This window comes from Protopterus annectens, chromosome 14.part0 (genome assembly GCF_019279795.1).
Source record: "Protopterus annectens isolate FY-2018-M chromosome 14.part0, PAN1.0, whole genome shotgun sequence".
NCBI classification, from domain to species: Eukaryota; Metazoa; Chordata; order Ceratodontiformes; family Protopteridae; genus Protopterus; species Protopterus annectens.
In genome coordinates, this window is record NC_056748.1 from 1,082,829,669 (window position 1) to 1,082,848,147 (window position 18,479).

The following is an 18,479-nucleotide window of genomic DNA, read 5'->3' on the forward strand; positions in this document are numbered from 1 at the left end:
GCAGCTTCTCTGGGGTGCTTGGAGGTGGCCAGGAGGAAGGAGCCGAGTAAAGTCGTCCAGAGGAGCCTGGAATCCTCAAATCCTCCAACACTCGCTGCCCTCGACGCCCCAACCATGGTGAACTGCCATGCATTTGGTGAACAGTGAGGCTGAAGTCTGGTGAAAGGGCAGTGCCTGAATTGCCCAGCACTCTGAGCCAGCCTAGGTGCGCCGGAGAATGTTTCTGGAGCTAGTTGTCCTTGAAGGTCTAGAGCTACGATCCAGAAGGTCTGCCAGAATTCCAGTTGTCCTTGCCCAGAAAGGGCTCTTTGGATTGTAAGTTGTTTTCCGGAATTAGGTATAGGTCTGTTTCCTGAGCCCCAGCAGAAGGATCCTCCCGGACTCCCAGTCCCGAGAATATCTCACAGCCTGCAGAAGCAAAGGTAATTCAGCGAACGTGATAGCAAAGGTCGCTGAAGAATACATCAGATGCCTGTCCATAATCCTCCTATCCCTCTTAGAATCCTTGGGAGATGGTACCGAAGGATCCGCCAGTTCCTTCTTAGTTAGTGTGCCCACCATAGCATCCATAGAGACACCTTTGGACAGGAACTGTTTATCCGGGGCCGGACACAACTTGGATGGGATCCTGGGGACACATCAGACATTAACAATTGTTACAAGAAGAAGTTCCTGCTGTATAATAAGCTTATGAGCATCCAAGCTTGCTATAATCAATGTAGTTAGTGGGGTGGAAAGAAAGGTAGTGGGTGGGTGATATTAGAGAGGGAGTTGCAAGGGCATAGCCAGCATGTTTTTAAGTGGAGAAGCAGTTTTCTTCTTGTTCTCAAAGTGGAGAATCTAATACAGTTTCTTCGGGCCAGCACAAAGTGAACAGAAGTGAGGGAGAGATTTCTCAGCTATTAAAACTCTTTACTTAACAGTTAACTAAGTTGTAGACTTCCATTAATGAACTACGACTCCCAAGAACCTTTGCGACATTGTCATGGGCTAGAGAGCATCAGAGCGATTGAATTAACTTAAGAGAGCATTCTGTGACGAATGAATGCCTAGAAACAAGTAATTTCAATTTTAACACCCAGGAGTCTATTCCTTGTGGACAAATGACATATGCCCATATCGTTCAAGACACAAGAGGGCGTTTTAAAAGCTGGATGGACACGGAATTGCTACTGGGTGCTGGAACTGTGAGTAACAATAATAATAAAAAATTTCAAGAAAAGTTAAATGAATTTGAGACCTTGTTAAACATGGTTAGGAATTTACAATGTGACAATATGTTTTTAACTGAAAACATCAACAGAAAAACAGTTCCGAAAGGTCTTGGGATGTTTAAATTCCCTAATGGCTCATTAGGTTCATAGGTTTATACTAGGCTAACTGCCCTAGGGCATTTACAAGCCTAGCCCAAAGTTATGTGGCTTACGCCGCCCCTTATGTTAGAAATACTGTGCCCATTAGTTTGTTTGCCTCTGTCCAGTAGTGAGACATAGATGATTCCCGGGGTAAACCTACGATCTCCCATCCACCGGTCAAGATTTCTCTTGAACAGAGCCAGCGAGGTGCTCTGCCTCACATGGACCGGGATTTTATTCCACAGCATGGGGAGTCTCTGGGTGATAAATCTATCCCTCCAGCACGTCCTATTTATATCCGTGCTAAGGTTCAAGTCTCTTGCTCTAGTGGTTTTGGTGGATTTGGATTTTTTGAGGTGGAGCATGTCCATTAATTCCAGGTTGGTCATGGCCTTGTATGTCAGGCACAGGTCACCTCTGAGCAGACGGTATGCAACTGAATAGAGTTGGAGTTTCTTCAGTCTGGCAGCATATGACAGGTTTTGGAGTCCCTTTATCCTTTTGGTGAGGAACTGTTGGGGTCTCTCCAATTGCTGCAGGTGTCGGGTGAGATACATCCCGAATGGGGCATTGTACTCTATCATTGGTCTGATAAGTGAAAAGTACAGGGGAACAATGACCTCACTTGATCTGGATGTGAATCCCTTCATGATCAGGTGGGCAATGTAGAAGGTCTTTTGAACCACTTTAGCAACGTGAGCGTCAAACGAGAGGCCACTGTCAACCTGGGTCCCCAGGTCCCTGATAACCTCTTCTGTGCTTAGTGGGTTGCCACCCATATGGTAGCTTGGGGTTACCTTGTTTTTCCCAAAGGGTATGACTATACACTTTTTTGCGTTTAACTTCAGGCCACGGCTCTGGCACCAGCTATCAGTTTCCGTGAGACCCCTCTGAAGGATGTCTGTGTCCGATGTACTATCCACTATGGCACCCAGTTTGCAGTCATCCGCAAACTTTGTCAGCCATAGTCCTCCTATGTTTGCCTGTACTTCTGAGAAGTAGATGCCGAACAATAGGGGGCCAAGGACTGAGCCCTGTGGGACTCCACTTGTAACCAGCTTGGAGTCTGACATGGCTCCAGCAACTCTAACCCTGTGGGTTCTGTCCTTTAGCCAGTTTGCAACCCATCTTGTGACATATGGGTTTACATTTAAGCTGGTAAGTTTCTCTATAATACCCGAGTGGGGTATTGTGTCGAAAGCTTTGCAAGGTCAAGGTAGGCTGTATGGACTGCCTTTCCCTCATCAATGGCCTTGGTGACTGTTTCAAGAAGTCGACCAAGTTCAAAAGGCAAGATCTGCCCTTGACAAAGCCAAACTGGGTTGGGTCCAAGGTCTGCAAGTCCCCTATGTCCTTGTTTATGAGTTCCATTATGATCCTCTCCATAGCTTTGCAGACCAGGCTTGTTAAGATTATGGGCGGTAATTACCAGGGTCCGTAGAGGCACCGCCTTTGTGGAGTGGGACCACAGTTGCCGTTCGCCACTCCTTGGGCACATATCCTGTGGTGAGGCTAAGATTAAACAGCTGCCTTATGTGCGGGTTTAGTTCTTCATTGAGTTCATGTAGCACACAGCCGGGAACACCATCCGGTCCCATTGATGCTGTGTTTTTAGCTTTAGAGAGAGCAGCTTTCACCTGCGCATTTGAGATGTCTGGGAGGCTACTCTCAGTTGGGATAGTTATCTCTCCTTTGGGGGGGGGGGGTGAAGTTTGCGCTGAACCTGTCTGCCAGTATGTTGGCAATGTCTGTGGGTTCAGTGATTTTTGTATCATTTTGGACTAATTCTGAGCATATCTGGGAGTTTCCACCCAGGTTTCTGACATAGCTGAAGAAGGCCTTATGATTGTCTTTTGAATCTATGGCAATTTTTCTCTCAAAGTTGGCCTTGGATGATTTTATGAGGGATCGTAGTTTCTTGCTAGTGCTGATCAAAGATGCCTTCCTTTTTGGGATTTTGCTCTATCATGTAATAGCTTTCTCCTCTTATTGTAAAGTTTGTTTATGGCTGGGGTCCACCAGACTGGACGTTTGCCCTTGGTGGAATGAGTCTTGGTTTTATTTGGGATTGCCTGATCCATGCAGTCCTGAAGGTGTTCATAGAAGGCATTTGTAAGGGCTTCCGCAGCTTGGGTTGTGGTTTCCATTGGCTCGGGGGCCTTGAAGGATACCACACCTGTCTTGAGTAGTGTGAAGTTTGCTTTAGAGAAGTTCTTCACTGTGGTCTTTTGTTTGGGGGGTGGGATGTGGATTTCTAGTGAGATTAGTTTATGATCTGATCTCACCAATGAGGGATATACTTCCGGTGTGGAGCATTTCGCCCCCATGTTCGTGATGATGAGATCTAGTATATTTTCTCCTCTTGTGGGGACAGTGACTAGTTGTTCCATGGCATTTGAATTTGAACTCCAGGAACCTTTGGGCTAGAAAGTTTGGGCTTGAGTAATGTTCCCAGTCTATATTCGGGTAGTTGAAGTCACCCAATATGATGGTGTTTGGTGATACATTTATACCCTCCAGTGTCTTCAGGAAGGCTGTGTGGGTTTTCTGAGTTTGAGAGGGTGGCCTGTAGCATGCTACAAATTGTAGAGCAGTTTTGCCTATGGTTAATTGCACCTGGATGGTTTCCGATGCTTCACGCGTAGCCACCAACCTGGAGGTGTGGGTATCCTTGATGAATATGGATACACCCCCTCCTTTTGTGGTGTGGTCCGGGTTTTGGGGCCGGAACGCATGATATGAGATGAAACCTGATAGTGCCGGGGAGGTCTCAGGAGCTTTGAACCAGGTTTCAGTCACAGCACAGACATCGATGTTCTCCATACTGAGAAGGGCCTCGAGTGCGTGCATTTTGAGATTTAGACTTCTGGCATTGAGCAGCATTACCCTTAGTTTCTTCACGTTTTTGTTTTCTAGGGTGGTAGGTTTAGAATTTGAGCCTTGCCTAAAAAAGGCACTATGGGGTGGCAAGAGCCTTAGCCAATATCCGGAATCCCAGGGGTGACAGGTGCAAGCCGTCCCTTGTGAAGTAGCGTGGCTTGTCGAGCATGTCATCCCAGGCAGACAGGCACTGGATCCCTTTTGAATGACACCAGAAATTAAGCCAATTGTTAAAGCTGATCATCTTGTCACTATATTGTGGCATCATTCGTGGTGAAGGAAGGATACTGCTCAGGGTCAGGGTCATACCTGCCTGGGCTACATAATCAGAGAGCTCCTCTATGTCTCTTTTCATGTAGTCCAGGGAGGTACGTCTCAGGTCGTTCACACCAGCATGGACAATGACTGTGTCATACTTGTACTTGCTGTGGAGTGACTTGAGTGCTTGTGTTATGTGGCGGATTCTAGCTCCCGACAGGCAGCTTACTGTGACCTTTTCCTTGTTCAGTCTGGTGAGTATGACGTCAGTGTGTCTGACTATGGAGTCACCTATGACAAGTATGTTTGGTGTTGTATTTGGCCTTAAGGGCAGTGACTGCTTTGCACACTGATTTTGTTGTTTATGTGTTGTTTGTGTGGTGTATTGAGTTTGCAGTTGCTTGGGTGTCTGCTTTGGAGGCCTCTGCTGTTTAGGTAAATTTTTACTCAGAGCCTCCGAGTATGTCTTAGTGTGTTTATGTGTTTGATTCAGTGGTGTGGTTGAGTTATGTGAGACTGGTATTGTGGTGTGTGTAGTTGCCTTCTCCTCCTGCCTGGTCTTGCCAGTCCTGAGTTGAGAGAGCTCAGCCTCCAGTTTGGCTAAATAGCTGCATCTCTCGCAAGTGTTAGTGTTATGTGGGAGGAGAGGGTTGTCCGTGTACATGAGGCAATTGTAACATTGTCTCAGGATTCCCAGATTCACCAACTGGGCAGGAGAGGACACCAGCATCTGACCCTTCGACATGCTAGAAAGATTTATGAGTTGGTATGAGACAGAAAAGTAGTGGGCTTAGCAGGGAAGTGGGCACTCCTGGGGGGTTTTGCTAGTGAGAGATTTGTATAATATAGGAGTGCTTGACCTGCAAAGAGAATGCTTATAAGACAAGGGATATGCTTATAAGACAAGTGCTGAGCTTTTTGAGAAGAAAAGCTATTTGGAACAAGTGCTGCACTTTTTAGTGAAGGTGTAAACTGTTTAGGTTCCTAACAGAGCAGTTCTAAGGGAAAAATTGAAGAACAGACTTTCTGGAGCCAGAAAGAGTTTAACCTTGTTTAACCGGCGCTGCCCGATGCTGCTCTAGTGGCAACTCCGCGCTAAAGCATGTTAAAGCGTGCTTGATAGCAGGGGCTGGAAAGAAGCAGGAATAGACCCAAAATGGACAATAAAACTACAGTTTCAAGTCAGTAACCACCTCTACGGGGGGCAGGGAAGCTGCTCAATGTTATTCACTGCCACTGATCAACAGAGAGACTTTCCTTTAGCCCCAGCAAAAATGGCCTCACAGAAACTTTCAAATAATTCAGGAACAGCAAGCCTGTAACTGAACTTTTTTAACTCTCAGAAAAGTGGGAAAAAAGCAAGCTTTTTTTTTTGTTTTTTCAGAGATAGCAGAGGTTCACAAGTAATATCAAGTTATAACAGTGCAGTAAATGACCCCACACAAGAGTGCTAGGTCAAGGACAGAAAATATGCAAGTTTTAAGAAAAAAACGATTTAAAATTAAGTGCAAACAGGAAATTCAGCAAACAGCTTTTGGTTGTGCTCTAAATACAGCTACTAATGCAGAAATCAAGTTTAACAAGCCAGCAAATGCTCAAGCTAGGCAGCTATGCAGAAAAACTTAGCAAATAAACAGAGAAAAAAATACTTAAAATCTCAAAAGTGGCTCCCTTCTTCTCTCAGCGTTTTTTCCTCTTGGAGGGTGCTTCACCAACAGCCAACAAGCCAGTCAGAGATTGATGAACTTTTGGCTATGTTTGATTGTCACGGAATTCAGCTTATGCAATTTATTGTGAGATTGAATTAGAAAAAGATTAAAGGTGTTAGAAAAAGCTAACATTTTAAATGATGAAATTTTTGATGATGGCTCTTTGGAATTGTTTGTTGAAAAGAATGATTTGTTATTTGAGAGGGTAGAAAACAATGTTAAGGATAATTTGAGAAGAGAGAGTAAAAAGTTGGACAGGGGTGCACTTGAATATCAAAACAATTCAGCATACCCCTTTCCCAAAGCATACTTGGGTACCAATGAACACAATTTAAAGTTTGGTAACCCAGACAGTTGGAGCAATAGGGGGATTCCATAAGAGGGCCTAAGGGAGGTCATGGAGAAATCCCGGTCAAACTTCTTTACACGATGAAGAAATGTTTGACAATGGTAACTCTGGACCTAGAAGGTCAGAGAAAATACAAAATAAGAACAAAAATAAATATAATAATTTTTTAGGACAATTCCACAGACAACAGAAGTCGAGCAAAAGGGGGAACAGAGTGGGCTGGAAAAAGAAAGCGAACAACCATTAGGGGAACTAGTGAAGGATTTGAGAATCATCAGCACATCTGAAGGGAAAATTATGAGTTATGGGGGTTATAACATCATTAATTATACTGATATTAACCTTACCCCAACACATTTTCCCTTTTTAGTAAGGGATTAAAATGTATTCCTTCCAGAAGTAATGCTTTAGCCGATACACATATTGAATTGAAGTTGTTCATTAGGAAACTGAATTTACAATTCCTTTTTAAAGACAGCAGTGGGCAGAATAACAAAAATTTCAGAAGGAAAAGTGTTTTCAACCCACCACTCCACCCCTTAATTTCAAATTATGAGAAAATATGTACCAATGATATTCACCAACAACTACGACAATCTAATAAAAAGTTTTATAATATCAGTAGGGAAGAGGCAGCCCTCCTACGTAAGTTGAGGCAGAATGATAATATTCGGGTTATGAAGCCGGATAAAGGGGGAGGGACGGTGACTGCAAATAAGGTGGATTATGACCAGGATATGTGTAAAATTTTGCACGACACAGAGGTATGAAACAGTTTCCTTATATGAAGTTAATAGCACAATGGAAGGTACAACTTTATCTGGAAGATTCCCTATATCAAGGGATAATAAATGAAGCAGCCTATAACTATCTCTTAAATGAACACCCAACTATTCCCATAGAATTTGGTATTACAAAAATGTATACAAACCCCCCACAGGGTGATAGTGGCAGCTAAGCATAGCATCACCCACCCCTTAACAGTGTTTATTGATAAGTTAATGCAACAACATTTAAAACCTGTGGAAAATGTGGTAAAGGATTCATGGGATTTTCTGACTAAAATCAAGCAAGAGTTTTATAATGATGGTGTGTGTTTTTCAACAATAGATGTTGTTGACCTTTTTTCATCAATACCACATGAAGAAGGATTGGAATTGTTCAGGGAGGCATTAGCAGAACTTACCACCCTTAAATCTATTGTATGTAATTTTCTGGTAGAAGGTATGGAGATCATTTTAAAGAACAACTACATGGTCTTTGGGGATGAATTTTTTAAACAAGTCAAGAGGGTGGCAATGGGTGCCATGATTTCCATCCTCCATTCTGACCCCCCTTTAGAGGCTTTGTAAATGGTGTGGGAACCATGTACAAAAGTTGTAATAGTACAGGCTTTGTGAGATCCTGTAGACAAACACAAACATATCAAAGAGATGTTAGCAGTTATCAATCCGACGAAGGTCTCAAATCATTCCTGGTCCCCAACACCTCAGTAGGGGTACACGAACAAGATAAGGCTACCACATATTACTCTCTTTGCAGACTTGCTAATGATAACCCAGAAAATAAATAGCAACTCGCCTCAATTTGTCTGTTCAAGCTTTATACATCATAGCAAAACTTTATGCATCAGAGTAAAACTTGGTTGCTGACAAGCTCAGCAGGGATAAGACAGACCACCATGAATGGAAACTTCATCCTGACGTTTTCAAGAATTGATCCAACTCTGGGGAATACCTCAAGTAGATCTCTTTGCCTTCTGCCACAGCAGACAACTAAAGAAATTTGGCTACAGCACTCCTTGCAAACAGGCATGCAAGCCACATGCTTTCTATTCCCATTTTGGGAATGTTTCTATATGTTTTTGGGTCTACCTTAAAACGCCGAAAGTCCACAACTCCGACAACGAGAACATCGACACCGGAAGATCGACAACGGAGAAGACCGAAAGTTGAGAATCCCAATGCTGAGAACACCGACATAAGGTAAGTGTGCGATAGGGATGGACGTTGAAGTCAGGGTGTGGGTAAGGTAAGTGTGTGATAGTGACAGACGTTAGGGTAGGGTGCGGGTCAGGTAAGTGTGCAAAAGTGACTGACTTTAGGGTTAGGGGCAGGTTAAGTGAGTTAGGGTTAGGGTGCGGGTAAGGTAAGTGTGCGATAGTGACAGACTGGAGGGTTAGGGGTGAGTTAGGGTTAGGGTGTGGGTAAGGTAAGTGTGTGATAGTGACAGACTTAAGGATTAGGGGCGGATTAAGTGAGTTAGGGTTAGGGTGCGGGTAAGATAAGTGTGCGATACTGACGGACCTTAGGGTTAAGATTTGGGTTAAGGTTAGTGCATAGATAGTTGTGTATGTAAGGTTTAGTGTAGGTCTGTAAGGTTTTTGGTGTGCTTGTGTTGTGTGTGTTTTTCAGGAAAGGTAATTGTTTTGTTGATTGTCGGGATAGTGGTTTGTCGGGCATGTGAAGTTTCATGTTTTTGATCTTTCGGTTTTGTTGTGTCGGTTATTTCGTTGTCGGTGTTTTGGCATGTCAGTGTTATCTGGTAGACCCATGCTTTTCCACTGTTTTCAATGATATTCATGTTTTGTCTAAAGATCCAGAAGGACTCTCCAAAAATGGTGGTGGTGACAATTCCTTTTTGGGGAAAACAGTGGATCTCCTTTCTTTTCAGTTTGGTCAAGTGCAATTACCACAAACTTCCCCACAGACCAGATTAATTTGTACAGGATAGGGGGCTTTGATGCATCCCAGTCTTGAAACTCTGCAACTAACTGCCTGAATGATATAATTTTGATAATTTGTAGGCACTTTTTTTTTTTTATATATGAGGAGATGCGGCAGGTACTAAAGGAGATGAGAAAATCTGCTTTACTAAATCATATATGTGGAAAAGATGTTTGAATTGGTGCCAGTCAAAGAACCAGGATCCTCATCAGGCCCAGCTGCCTCCGGTTCTTGATTACTTGTCCGAATAACTTTCCAGTCGTCTTTTGTATTCCTCTATCAAACTATGTGTCAGCCATTTCTGCTCGTCTGCCCTTTGATTCCCCCTTTCTGGTAATGCTCATTAAACAATTTTTGAAAGGGGTGTTACATACTCTTCCACCTAGGAATAAGATGTCTCCTCCTATGGATCTGAACTTTGTGCTTCAGAACCTAACTCTGACTTAATTTGGACAACTCATGAGGATGAATATAAGTTAACTTGGAAGACTGTTCTACTCATTGCTCTAATAACTGCAAGGAGAGTATCCAAATTATGAGCTCCTATGGTGAGTCAGCCCTACTGTATTTTCCAGAGGGACTGTGTCTCTTTGACGAGAAATGCTATCATTATATCTTAAAGTTGTCTCAAAGTTCACTTTAAAGCCAGACTATCGATCCCCAAGTTTTCTTTCCTGAATCACACAACAATGGGGAAAGGATTCTTCATATAGTGGATGTCCACATGCAGATGAGATGCTGCCTAAACAAAACGTGAACCTTCAGGAACCTTTATCAGTTGACTTGTGTCCTACGAAGACGAGATGCAAGGACACCCTTTCTGCGGGCGGTGGTCTCATACTTATTGCCTTTTGTTACACTCGCCATAATAACCACTTCCGGGCAGGGCTAGAGCCCGTTCCACAAGGGCTTTGCTTTTTTCCATGGCTTTTGGGAAAGGAGTGGACTCCAGAAGTATTCTAGGGGCAGCAACATGCTCCTTTGTGCATGCTTTTACGAAGTACTATAAACTGGATTCATTCTCTAGATGTCAAAAAACTTTGCTAGGACCATTCTCCAGGGGCTCCTTCTGTCTTTTTCCATTTTTGTCCTTGTCTTCCCCCTAAGCTATGGCAAAAAGTTTTATTTTTATTTAGGTTTGTCTACTTTGGGTGGAATACTTATCAAACAATGACCAATTACAGGCTCAGCCTGGGCATCTACCCATACAGATTAGGCTACTGGAACAGTGATCTATGTTTGACCATAGCATAGTTCAGCAAGACAAACTTGACATAACAGATGTTCTAGATCACTGTTGCAATAGCCTTCCCCTTCCTCCAGCTCCCTTTTCTTGCTTGTATGTTTTGGGTTTTGCCAGAGTTTGGATTTGTCTACTTTTTGTACACAGATGCTCTTTGGTTTGTTTCCTAGCATTATTCTTCAGGTCTGTTGCATCTCTGCTGGGCAAAAATTACTTTGAAGCTTTACTCTCTCTCAAGGAGTCTGTTTTTATGCAGCTTTGCTCAAACTCCTGACAGCTGGAGCCCAAAGAAAGTGTCCTTAGCCTCTGAAAGCTGGCTTCTTGCAGTGAGGCTTAAGACCCATATAGCTTAGGCTACTGCAAAACTCACTGAGTAGGATATCTACTGTTACATTAATTTCATTTACACAACTGTGTTTTCTCATTGTTAGGGGAATGGAAGTGAATGGAGGGGGTTAAATCAAGCCAAAGTCATCATAAGGCTTCATTATGCAAGATGCTACACCACTATAAAAACAGGCTACATCAAAGTACATCCGATTATCAGGCTGAGCCACATGTTTGTAGCTGTGTGACCTAGAACTACTAAGCTGAGACACATGTTTGTAGCTGTGTGACCTAGTTTGTAGCTGTGTGACCTAGAATTACTAGGCTGAGCCACATGTTGTTTGTAGCTGTGTGACCTAGAATTACTAGGCTGAGCCACATGTTTGTAGCTGTGTGACCTAGAATTACTAGGCTGAGCCACATGTTTGTAGCTGTGTGACCTAGAATTACTAGGCTGAGCCACGTTTGTAGCTGTGCGACCTAGAATTACTAGGCTGAGACACATTTGTAGCTATGTGACCTAGAATTACTAGGCTAAGACACGTTTTTTGTAGCTGTGTGACCTAGAATTATTAGGCTGAGCCACGTTTGTAGCTGTGTGACCTAGAATTACTAGGCTGAGACACATTTGTAGCTGTGTGACCTAGAATTATTAGGCTGAGCCACATGTTGTTTGTAGCTGTGTAACCTAGAATTACTAGGCTAAGCCACATGTTGTTTGTAGCTGTGAGACCTAGATCTTTTTTACATATGCTGCTTTATCCTTCTGCTGTTCTTGGACACCTCTGCTTTTAGTTCCATCTGTAATAATTCAGCCTGCATGTAGTGTGACCCAGCAGGTTGGCAGAGGCTGCACTACACCTTCCATTTTCTCTCTTTTCATATATTACATGTTGATCATTTTTCACTCTAATACATTGCAGTTGCACACCAATAGCACACCTACTAATGGTGTTTTTTTTACCCCTCTTCTATTGCTCTTTGACAGAGCACAATGTTGGCTGTTGCACACCATGGTGCTGATGCATAAAGTGTACATTTTGTGTGTTGGACTTTAATACCTGTTCTTTCCTGCTTTGTATTTGATTTTCTGGTTGTAGCTTTGTTAGTCCAACAACTTGCCATCCAGTGCCAGTGTGTATTAGTATATTTACTTGCTTTACACACCTTTTCACAACAATTCTTCTACTGTCTAATGAACTGTCAAAACATACCAACACTGGCCTATTTTTGAAAGATGTTTTCTGCTTTCTTAATATCAAGATCGACAAGACTGTCAGACCGATAGCAAGTCTTTGGGATAGAAAACTTCAGGCAGAAAAGTAAATTTATAATATCATTAAATATTTCAATGAAGTTTCAAACGGCACTTTTGGCAGTACAAGTATTTTCTTTTACAGAAGAAAGCCAAAATATTTAAATCTAAAACTGCAAGAATGTATAAACATTTTATTTTTAGAAAATGAATACACTGTCAGATGTAAAATATAATGACAGTCTGCAGTTCAAGTCTAGTGTTTTATTGACAAACTGTAATTTTATCTTACTGGAGAAACCATACTTTATAAATATTCAGCAAGCAGTACAAATACAGATACAAAATTTTCTAAATTACCTGAATTCCTTGCTCTGCACATAGTACATATAAATCAGAGTTAAATGCTTCTGCACCATCAACTGCTGGTCGCTCCTGATTGGTGGCCTTAATCAATTGATAAGCATTCTTTAAGTCAAAGATATCTAAAAAAAATAAACAAAAAAAGACTCCTATGTAATTTACCAAAATTTTAACATTACTATTAAGAACTGGGCTAAGTGCAAAAAAGAGAACATGTCATGAAGTTAGGGAAACGCACGTCATGAAGTTAGGGAAACGCACGTCATGAAGTTAGGGAAACGCACGTCATGAAGTTAGGGAAACGCATGTCATGAAGTTAGGGAAACGCATGTCATGAAGTTAGGGAAACGCATGTCATTACGTTAGGGAAAAGCATGTCATTACGGTAGGAAAAAGCCTTGAATATAGGACTGAGTGATACCTGGTGGGGGGAGGTCCAAATGGAAACATGGCATTATATGGTACTGAATTTCAAAACAATGGAGAAATAAGATACAGTACAGATATAATCTATCACTGTTCTGTGATTAATGCTACTTCTGAACTATGCGCCTCTTTGACCAGAGTTATGATATTGGGGAAGGGGTCCAAATGGAGAGGACTTTTTTTTTTGTGCATATTTTAGTAAAGGAGAGAGATGCAGTTGTTTAATAGAAGAAAAGTGGGCTTATTTATACATTACTTTGCAAAGCATACATGTCTGGTGGATCTTTTTATATTTTTTTGAGATGGCATGACATTACAACTATTTTGACTACTGTCATACTATGGCATCTAACAGATGTCTTTTCAAAACAGCTGTCAGTCTGGGCATGTTTGTTCCACTATTTAATGACAGGCTTATACAACCAATATGAATCTTAATAGCAGCATGCTTTAGCTCAATATGTTTGTGTAGACATTCTTTTTTTTAATTGGATTTCATATAACAACAGCCCAATGCTTTCTAAGGTTTGGTCAATCACATTTAAACATGCTGCACAGCCACCTTCTAAACAACCATAATGTGGTTAGAGACAGATAAGAAACCACTCAAGAAAATATCCAGGAGGCTGCCATTTTAAATTTAAATGTTCTCAAGTATGTACAAAAATATGTACAACTCGCCATTAGCTATTTGGATACATACTGACAAGCTGCAAAACAGTATAAATGCTGCTAATTACATTAAGACAGATCCTGCTTTGGGAAGGACATCATGGAACTGTGAAAGGAAAACATTAAAACATGTACCCTACATAATCATATACCCTACATAATCAAGTACCCTACATAATCATGCACCCTACATAATCATGCACCCTACATAATCATGCACCCTACATAATCATGTACCTACATAATCATGTACCCTACATAATCATGCACCCTACATAATCATGCACCCTACATAATCATGTACCTACATAATCATGTACCCTACATAATCATGCACCCTACATAATCATGCACCCTACATAATCATGCACCCTACATAATCATGCACCCTACATAATCATGTACCCTACATAATTTAGGAAATGGCAAGAATATACAAGGAACTGCATGCTGTCTGACAAAAAGGGGGTGCACAGACAGGAAAAGGAAACATCAATAATCCAAAATGCAGCACAGCTCTGAAATATATAATAAGTGCCATCGCAAGCTGCAAAAGGCAGGAACCTGGAAAAGGAGAAATCAATAATCCAAAATGCAGCACAGCTCAGAAATATATAGCAAATGCCATCGCAAGCTGCAAAAAAAGCTAAAGTGAAAAAGAAAGGAATATCCAACAATCAACAAGAAAAGAAGCAAATACTTATTCATTGTTGAGACAAATCTGTGTAACAGGATAAAGCAATGTTGAGAAACCAATCTGTAAATGCCTGGTTAAGGAAAAAGCACAGATAACTGCACACTTGCAGGAGGAACTCACAAGTTAGAACAACAGCAAATAATATACAGACATTCAAGCAACTATCCAACTCTTGCACTGACCTGCAGAAGAAAATAAATTAGGAGCATGGCAGAAGGGATCTACTTCACATGACTGAAAACTCAAAATAATAAAAAAAGTTATGTTCATACCATAACGTTCCATCCGTGTTGTTCATCTTCATTCATTCATTACTACTGAAGTTATGTTCATACCATAACGTTCCATCTGTGTTGTTCATCTTCATTCATTCATTACTACTGAAGTTATGTTCATACTATAACGTTCCATCTGTGTTGTTCATCTTCATTCATTCATTACTACTGAAGTTATGTTCATTCCATAACGTTCCATCCGTGTTGTTCATCTTCATTCATTCATTACTACTGAAGTTATGTTCATACCATAACGTTCCATCCGTGTTGTTCATCTTCATTCATTCATTACTACTGAAGTTATGTTCATACCATAACGTTCCATCTGTGTTGTTCATCTTCATTCATTCATTACTACTGAAGTTATGTTCATACCATAACGTTCCATCTGTGTTGTTCATCTTCATTCATTCATTACTACTGAAGTTATGTTCATTCCATAACGTTCCATCCGTGTTGTTCATCTTCATTCATTCATTACTACTGAAGTTATGTTCATACCATAACGTTCCATCTGTGTTGTTCATCTTCATTCATTCATTACTACTGAATTTATGTTCATACCATAACGTTCCATCTGTGTTGTTCATCTTCATTCATTCATTACTACTGAAGTTATGTTCATACCATAACGTTCCATCTGTGTTGTTCATCTTCATTCATTCATTACTACTGAAGTTATGTTCATACCATAACGTTCCATCTGTGTTGTTCATCTTCATTCATTCATTACTACTGAAGTTATGTTCATACCATAACGTTCCATCTGTGTTGTTTATCTTCATTCATTCATTACTACTGAAGTTATGTTCATACCATAACGTTCCATCTGTGTTGTTCATCTTCATTCATTCATTACTACTGAAGTTATGTTCATACCATAACGTTCCATCTGTGTTGTTCATCTTCATTCATTCATTACTACTGAAGTTATGTTCATACCATAACGTTCCATCTGTGTTGTTCATCTTCATTCATTCATTACTACTGAAGTTATGTTCATACCATAACGTTCCATCTGTGTTGTTCATCTTCATTCATTCATTACTACTGAAGTTATGTTCATACCATAACGTTCCATCTGTGTTGTTCATCTTCATTCATTCATTACTACTGAAGTTATGTTCATACCATAACGTTCCATCTGTGTTGTTCATCTTCATTCATTACTACTGAAGTTATGTTCATACCATAACGTTCCATCCGTGTTGTTCATCTTCATTCATTCATTACTACTGAAGTTATGTTCATACCATAACGTTCCATCCGTGTTGTTCATCTTCATTCATTCATTACTACTGAAGTTATGTTCATACCATAACGTTCCATCCGTGTTGTTCATCTTCATTCATTCATTACTACTGGTGAGTGTTGATTCCATCCTCGAAACGGAGTCAGCCTTATAACAAGCTCATGCCAGCCAAAAACCTCTCCGGCTAAGCTTTTACCCACAATGCCCTTCTCCCTGTTACCTCAGATCGAGTTTGCCCATAATAAGTAAAGCAAAGGCTTTTTCAGAGCAGAAACCATAAAGAGTAGGAACCCATTCCGATCCTCCAGGAGCCTCTGAAGGGGGAACGTGGGTGGGATGTAATGAATGAATGAAGATGAACAACACAGATGGAACATTATGGTAAGAACCTAACGTCTTTACCTGATGTTGTTAAATCTTCATTCATTCCTTACTGATGGGAAAGAGTCTTTAGCTACTTTCAGTGAGGAATCTTGGAATCCATTATGGAGGTTTGAGATAGCAGCCAAGTGTACTCAGATGGTTGAGGCTGCTGCTCATGAATGAAGAAGACTTGCAAGATAATCCAAAACCACATTAACAGGGGCTGTAGAGGGGTCTAGTCGTCTTTGTCAGGACCAAATAAGGAACCTCTTCCACTTGCTGAGATGGAGTTTTCTGGTGGATGATTTATGTGAAGCCAGATGGATATTACGCACTGGGGAAATAAGGTTATTCTGCCTGGTGATTAACGGAAGTGGAAAAACCAAGCTGTCGGCTTGAGACTGGATATGTTTGGGTGAGTCAACCCTTGTGGATGCGAGATCAATTCTGTAGATGGATCCAGAATCCAAGGTTGATATACTAGGTGAGGCCAGAGGAAGGGAAAACAAATTTGTCATGGTCAGTAAGGGGCAAGGAGGATTATTCTGCTTCTCAGGCGAAGGGCTTTCTTTAGAGCTTGGGGAATCTGGGGAAACGTAAAAGGCATACAGAAGTCCTGTTGGCCAATCGTGCATCAGACCGTCCTTCGGGGACTCCCCCTGCGGGGGGAATTAGGGCAAATTAGCTGCTGCATTTTTGGTTAGCTGGGGAGGTGAAAAGATCGCAGCAAGACTGGCTCAAGCGGCTGAAGATCTTCACTGCAATAATTGGATTGTGGGACCACTCGTGAGGCAGTAGAATACATCTGCTCAGTTTGTTGCAATCATGTTGGAACTCCCAGAAATATGCACTGCAAATCAGAAAGCGTTCAGAAACTATTGCCCATTGCCAAATTCTCATGGCATCTCGACATAATGGGTAGGACTTGGTTCTCCCTTGTTTGTTGATGTACCAGACTACTGACATGTTGTCTGACTTAATACCAATTGTCCCTGACTGAAGGATGGATTGAAATGTTTGCAATGCTAGCAGCAATGCCCTCAGTTCTAGGACAGTGATGTGCAGACTGGCCTCTATGTCTGACCAAGTGCCTTGGGCCATCTTCCCTTGGTAAAGCCCCCCCGCACCCTATCAGGGAAGCGTCTGTAGTCACTGTGGCCCTGGGCTGTTGTGGGCAAAAGGGTTGACTCCATAGTCCTTCATCTGGCTTCATCCACAACATTAAATCATGTTTGCATTGTTGAGTTATCCGTACTTGAAAGGACAAAGGATGTTGCAAGGGGTACCATTGTGTTAGAAGGAGCCATTGGAGAATTCCCATGTGTAGTCTTCCCAAAGGCACTATTGTAATTAACACTACCATGGAAACTAGGAGTTGAAGAACTGTTTGAGCTGGGGCTAGGTTTTGACAGAGTATCACCCGGATTTAGGATCTTATCCTGTGTAGTTTGTGGTCCGGAAGAGAGACTAGGCAAGCATGTGTGTTGAAATTTGCCCATATAAACTCCAAGGTTTGAGAGGGAATCAAGTTGCATTTTCCCCAGTTTACTGAGATTCCTAGAGATTCTGCTAGTTTGAGAGTGTAGTTTAGGGCTATCTCCATTAGACGCTTGGTGGGGGTGGTGAGAAGCCAATCGTCTAAATATGAAAACCTTGTAGTCTCAAGTGAGCTGTTACAACTGCCATGCATTTGGTGAACACTCTGGAGGTTGTAGAGAGTCTGAAGGGCAGCACACAGAATCAAAAGTGATAGTCTCCTAGCTGGAAGCGAAGAAATGTTCTAGAGCATTTGTCCATTTTTATGTGGCATCTAGAGTCATACCCATATTTAGAAACACTACTTTCTATGCTGTATTCTTTTTATTAATAATTTTTAATAATGCAATATAAAATGGTAACAGACAATGCACAACCAAAACAATGAAAGTAATATAGACTTATATACAACAAATAACTATTTACAGATACGCCTCGTGTCCAACAAAATAGATAAGTTACCAGATATTAAGCTAGAAGGATATCAAATAAAGTAGCCCAATATTCAGTAAAGTGTGTACTAAGTCTTTGGGTGTATTTCAGATATTTGTGGGCAAGTAAGTGTTTGGCAGCAAGTTGTTTAAATCCATCCCAAGTGAGTAGAGATCTATCTTCCAGTTAAGGGTGATACAAAGTTTGACAAGGGAAAAGTGTGTTATTGAAATACGAGTTTGAAGTTTGGATGATCCTGTAGAGGGGATATGTAATATTGCGAATTTCCAGGACAAAGTCATTTTTCATATTCCTGTTTTTCCAGTTGTACCCTAATATTTGATTATACCCACGGTGGTGG

General features: G+C 41.4%; 1 protein-coding gene across 1 annotated transcript in view; it reads right to left on the reverse strand.

Moving 5' to 3' along the window:
- Positions 1 to 18,479, reverse strand: part of CFAP46 (cilia and flagella associated protein 46) — a 3,596,153-nt gene that overhangs the window by 3,454,584 nt on the left and 123,090 nt on the right. Inside the window, exon 3 of the mRNA XM_044056880.1 lies at positions 12,463 to 12,587. Within this exon, the coding sequence (XP_043912815.1) occupies positions 12,463 to 12,587 (125 nt within the window). The remainder of the gene's footprint in view (positions 1 to 12,462; positions 12,588 to 18,479) is intronic.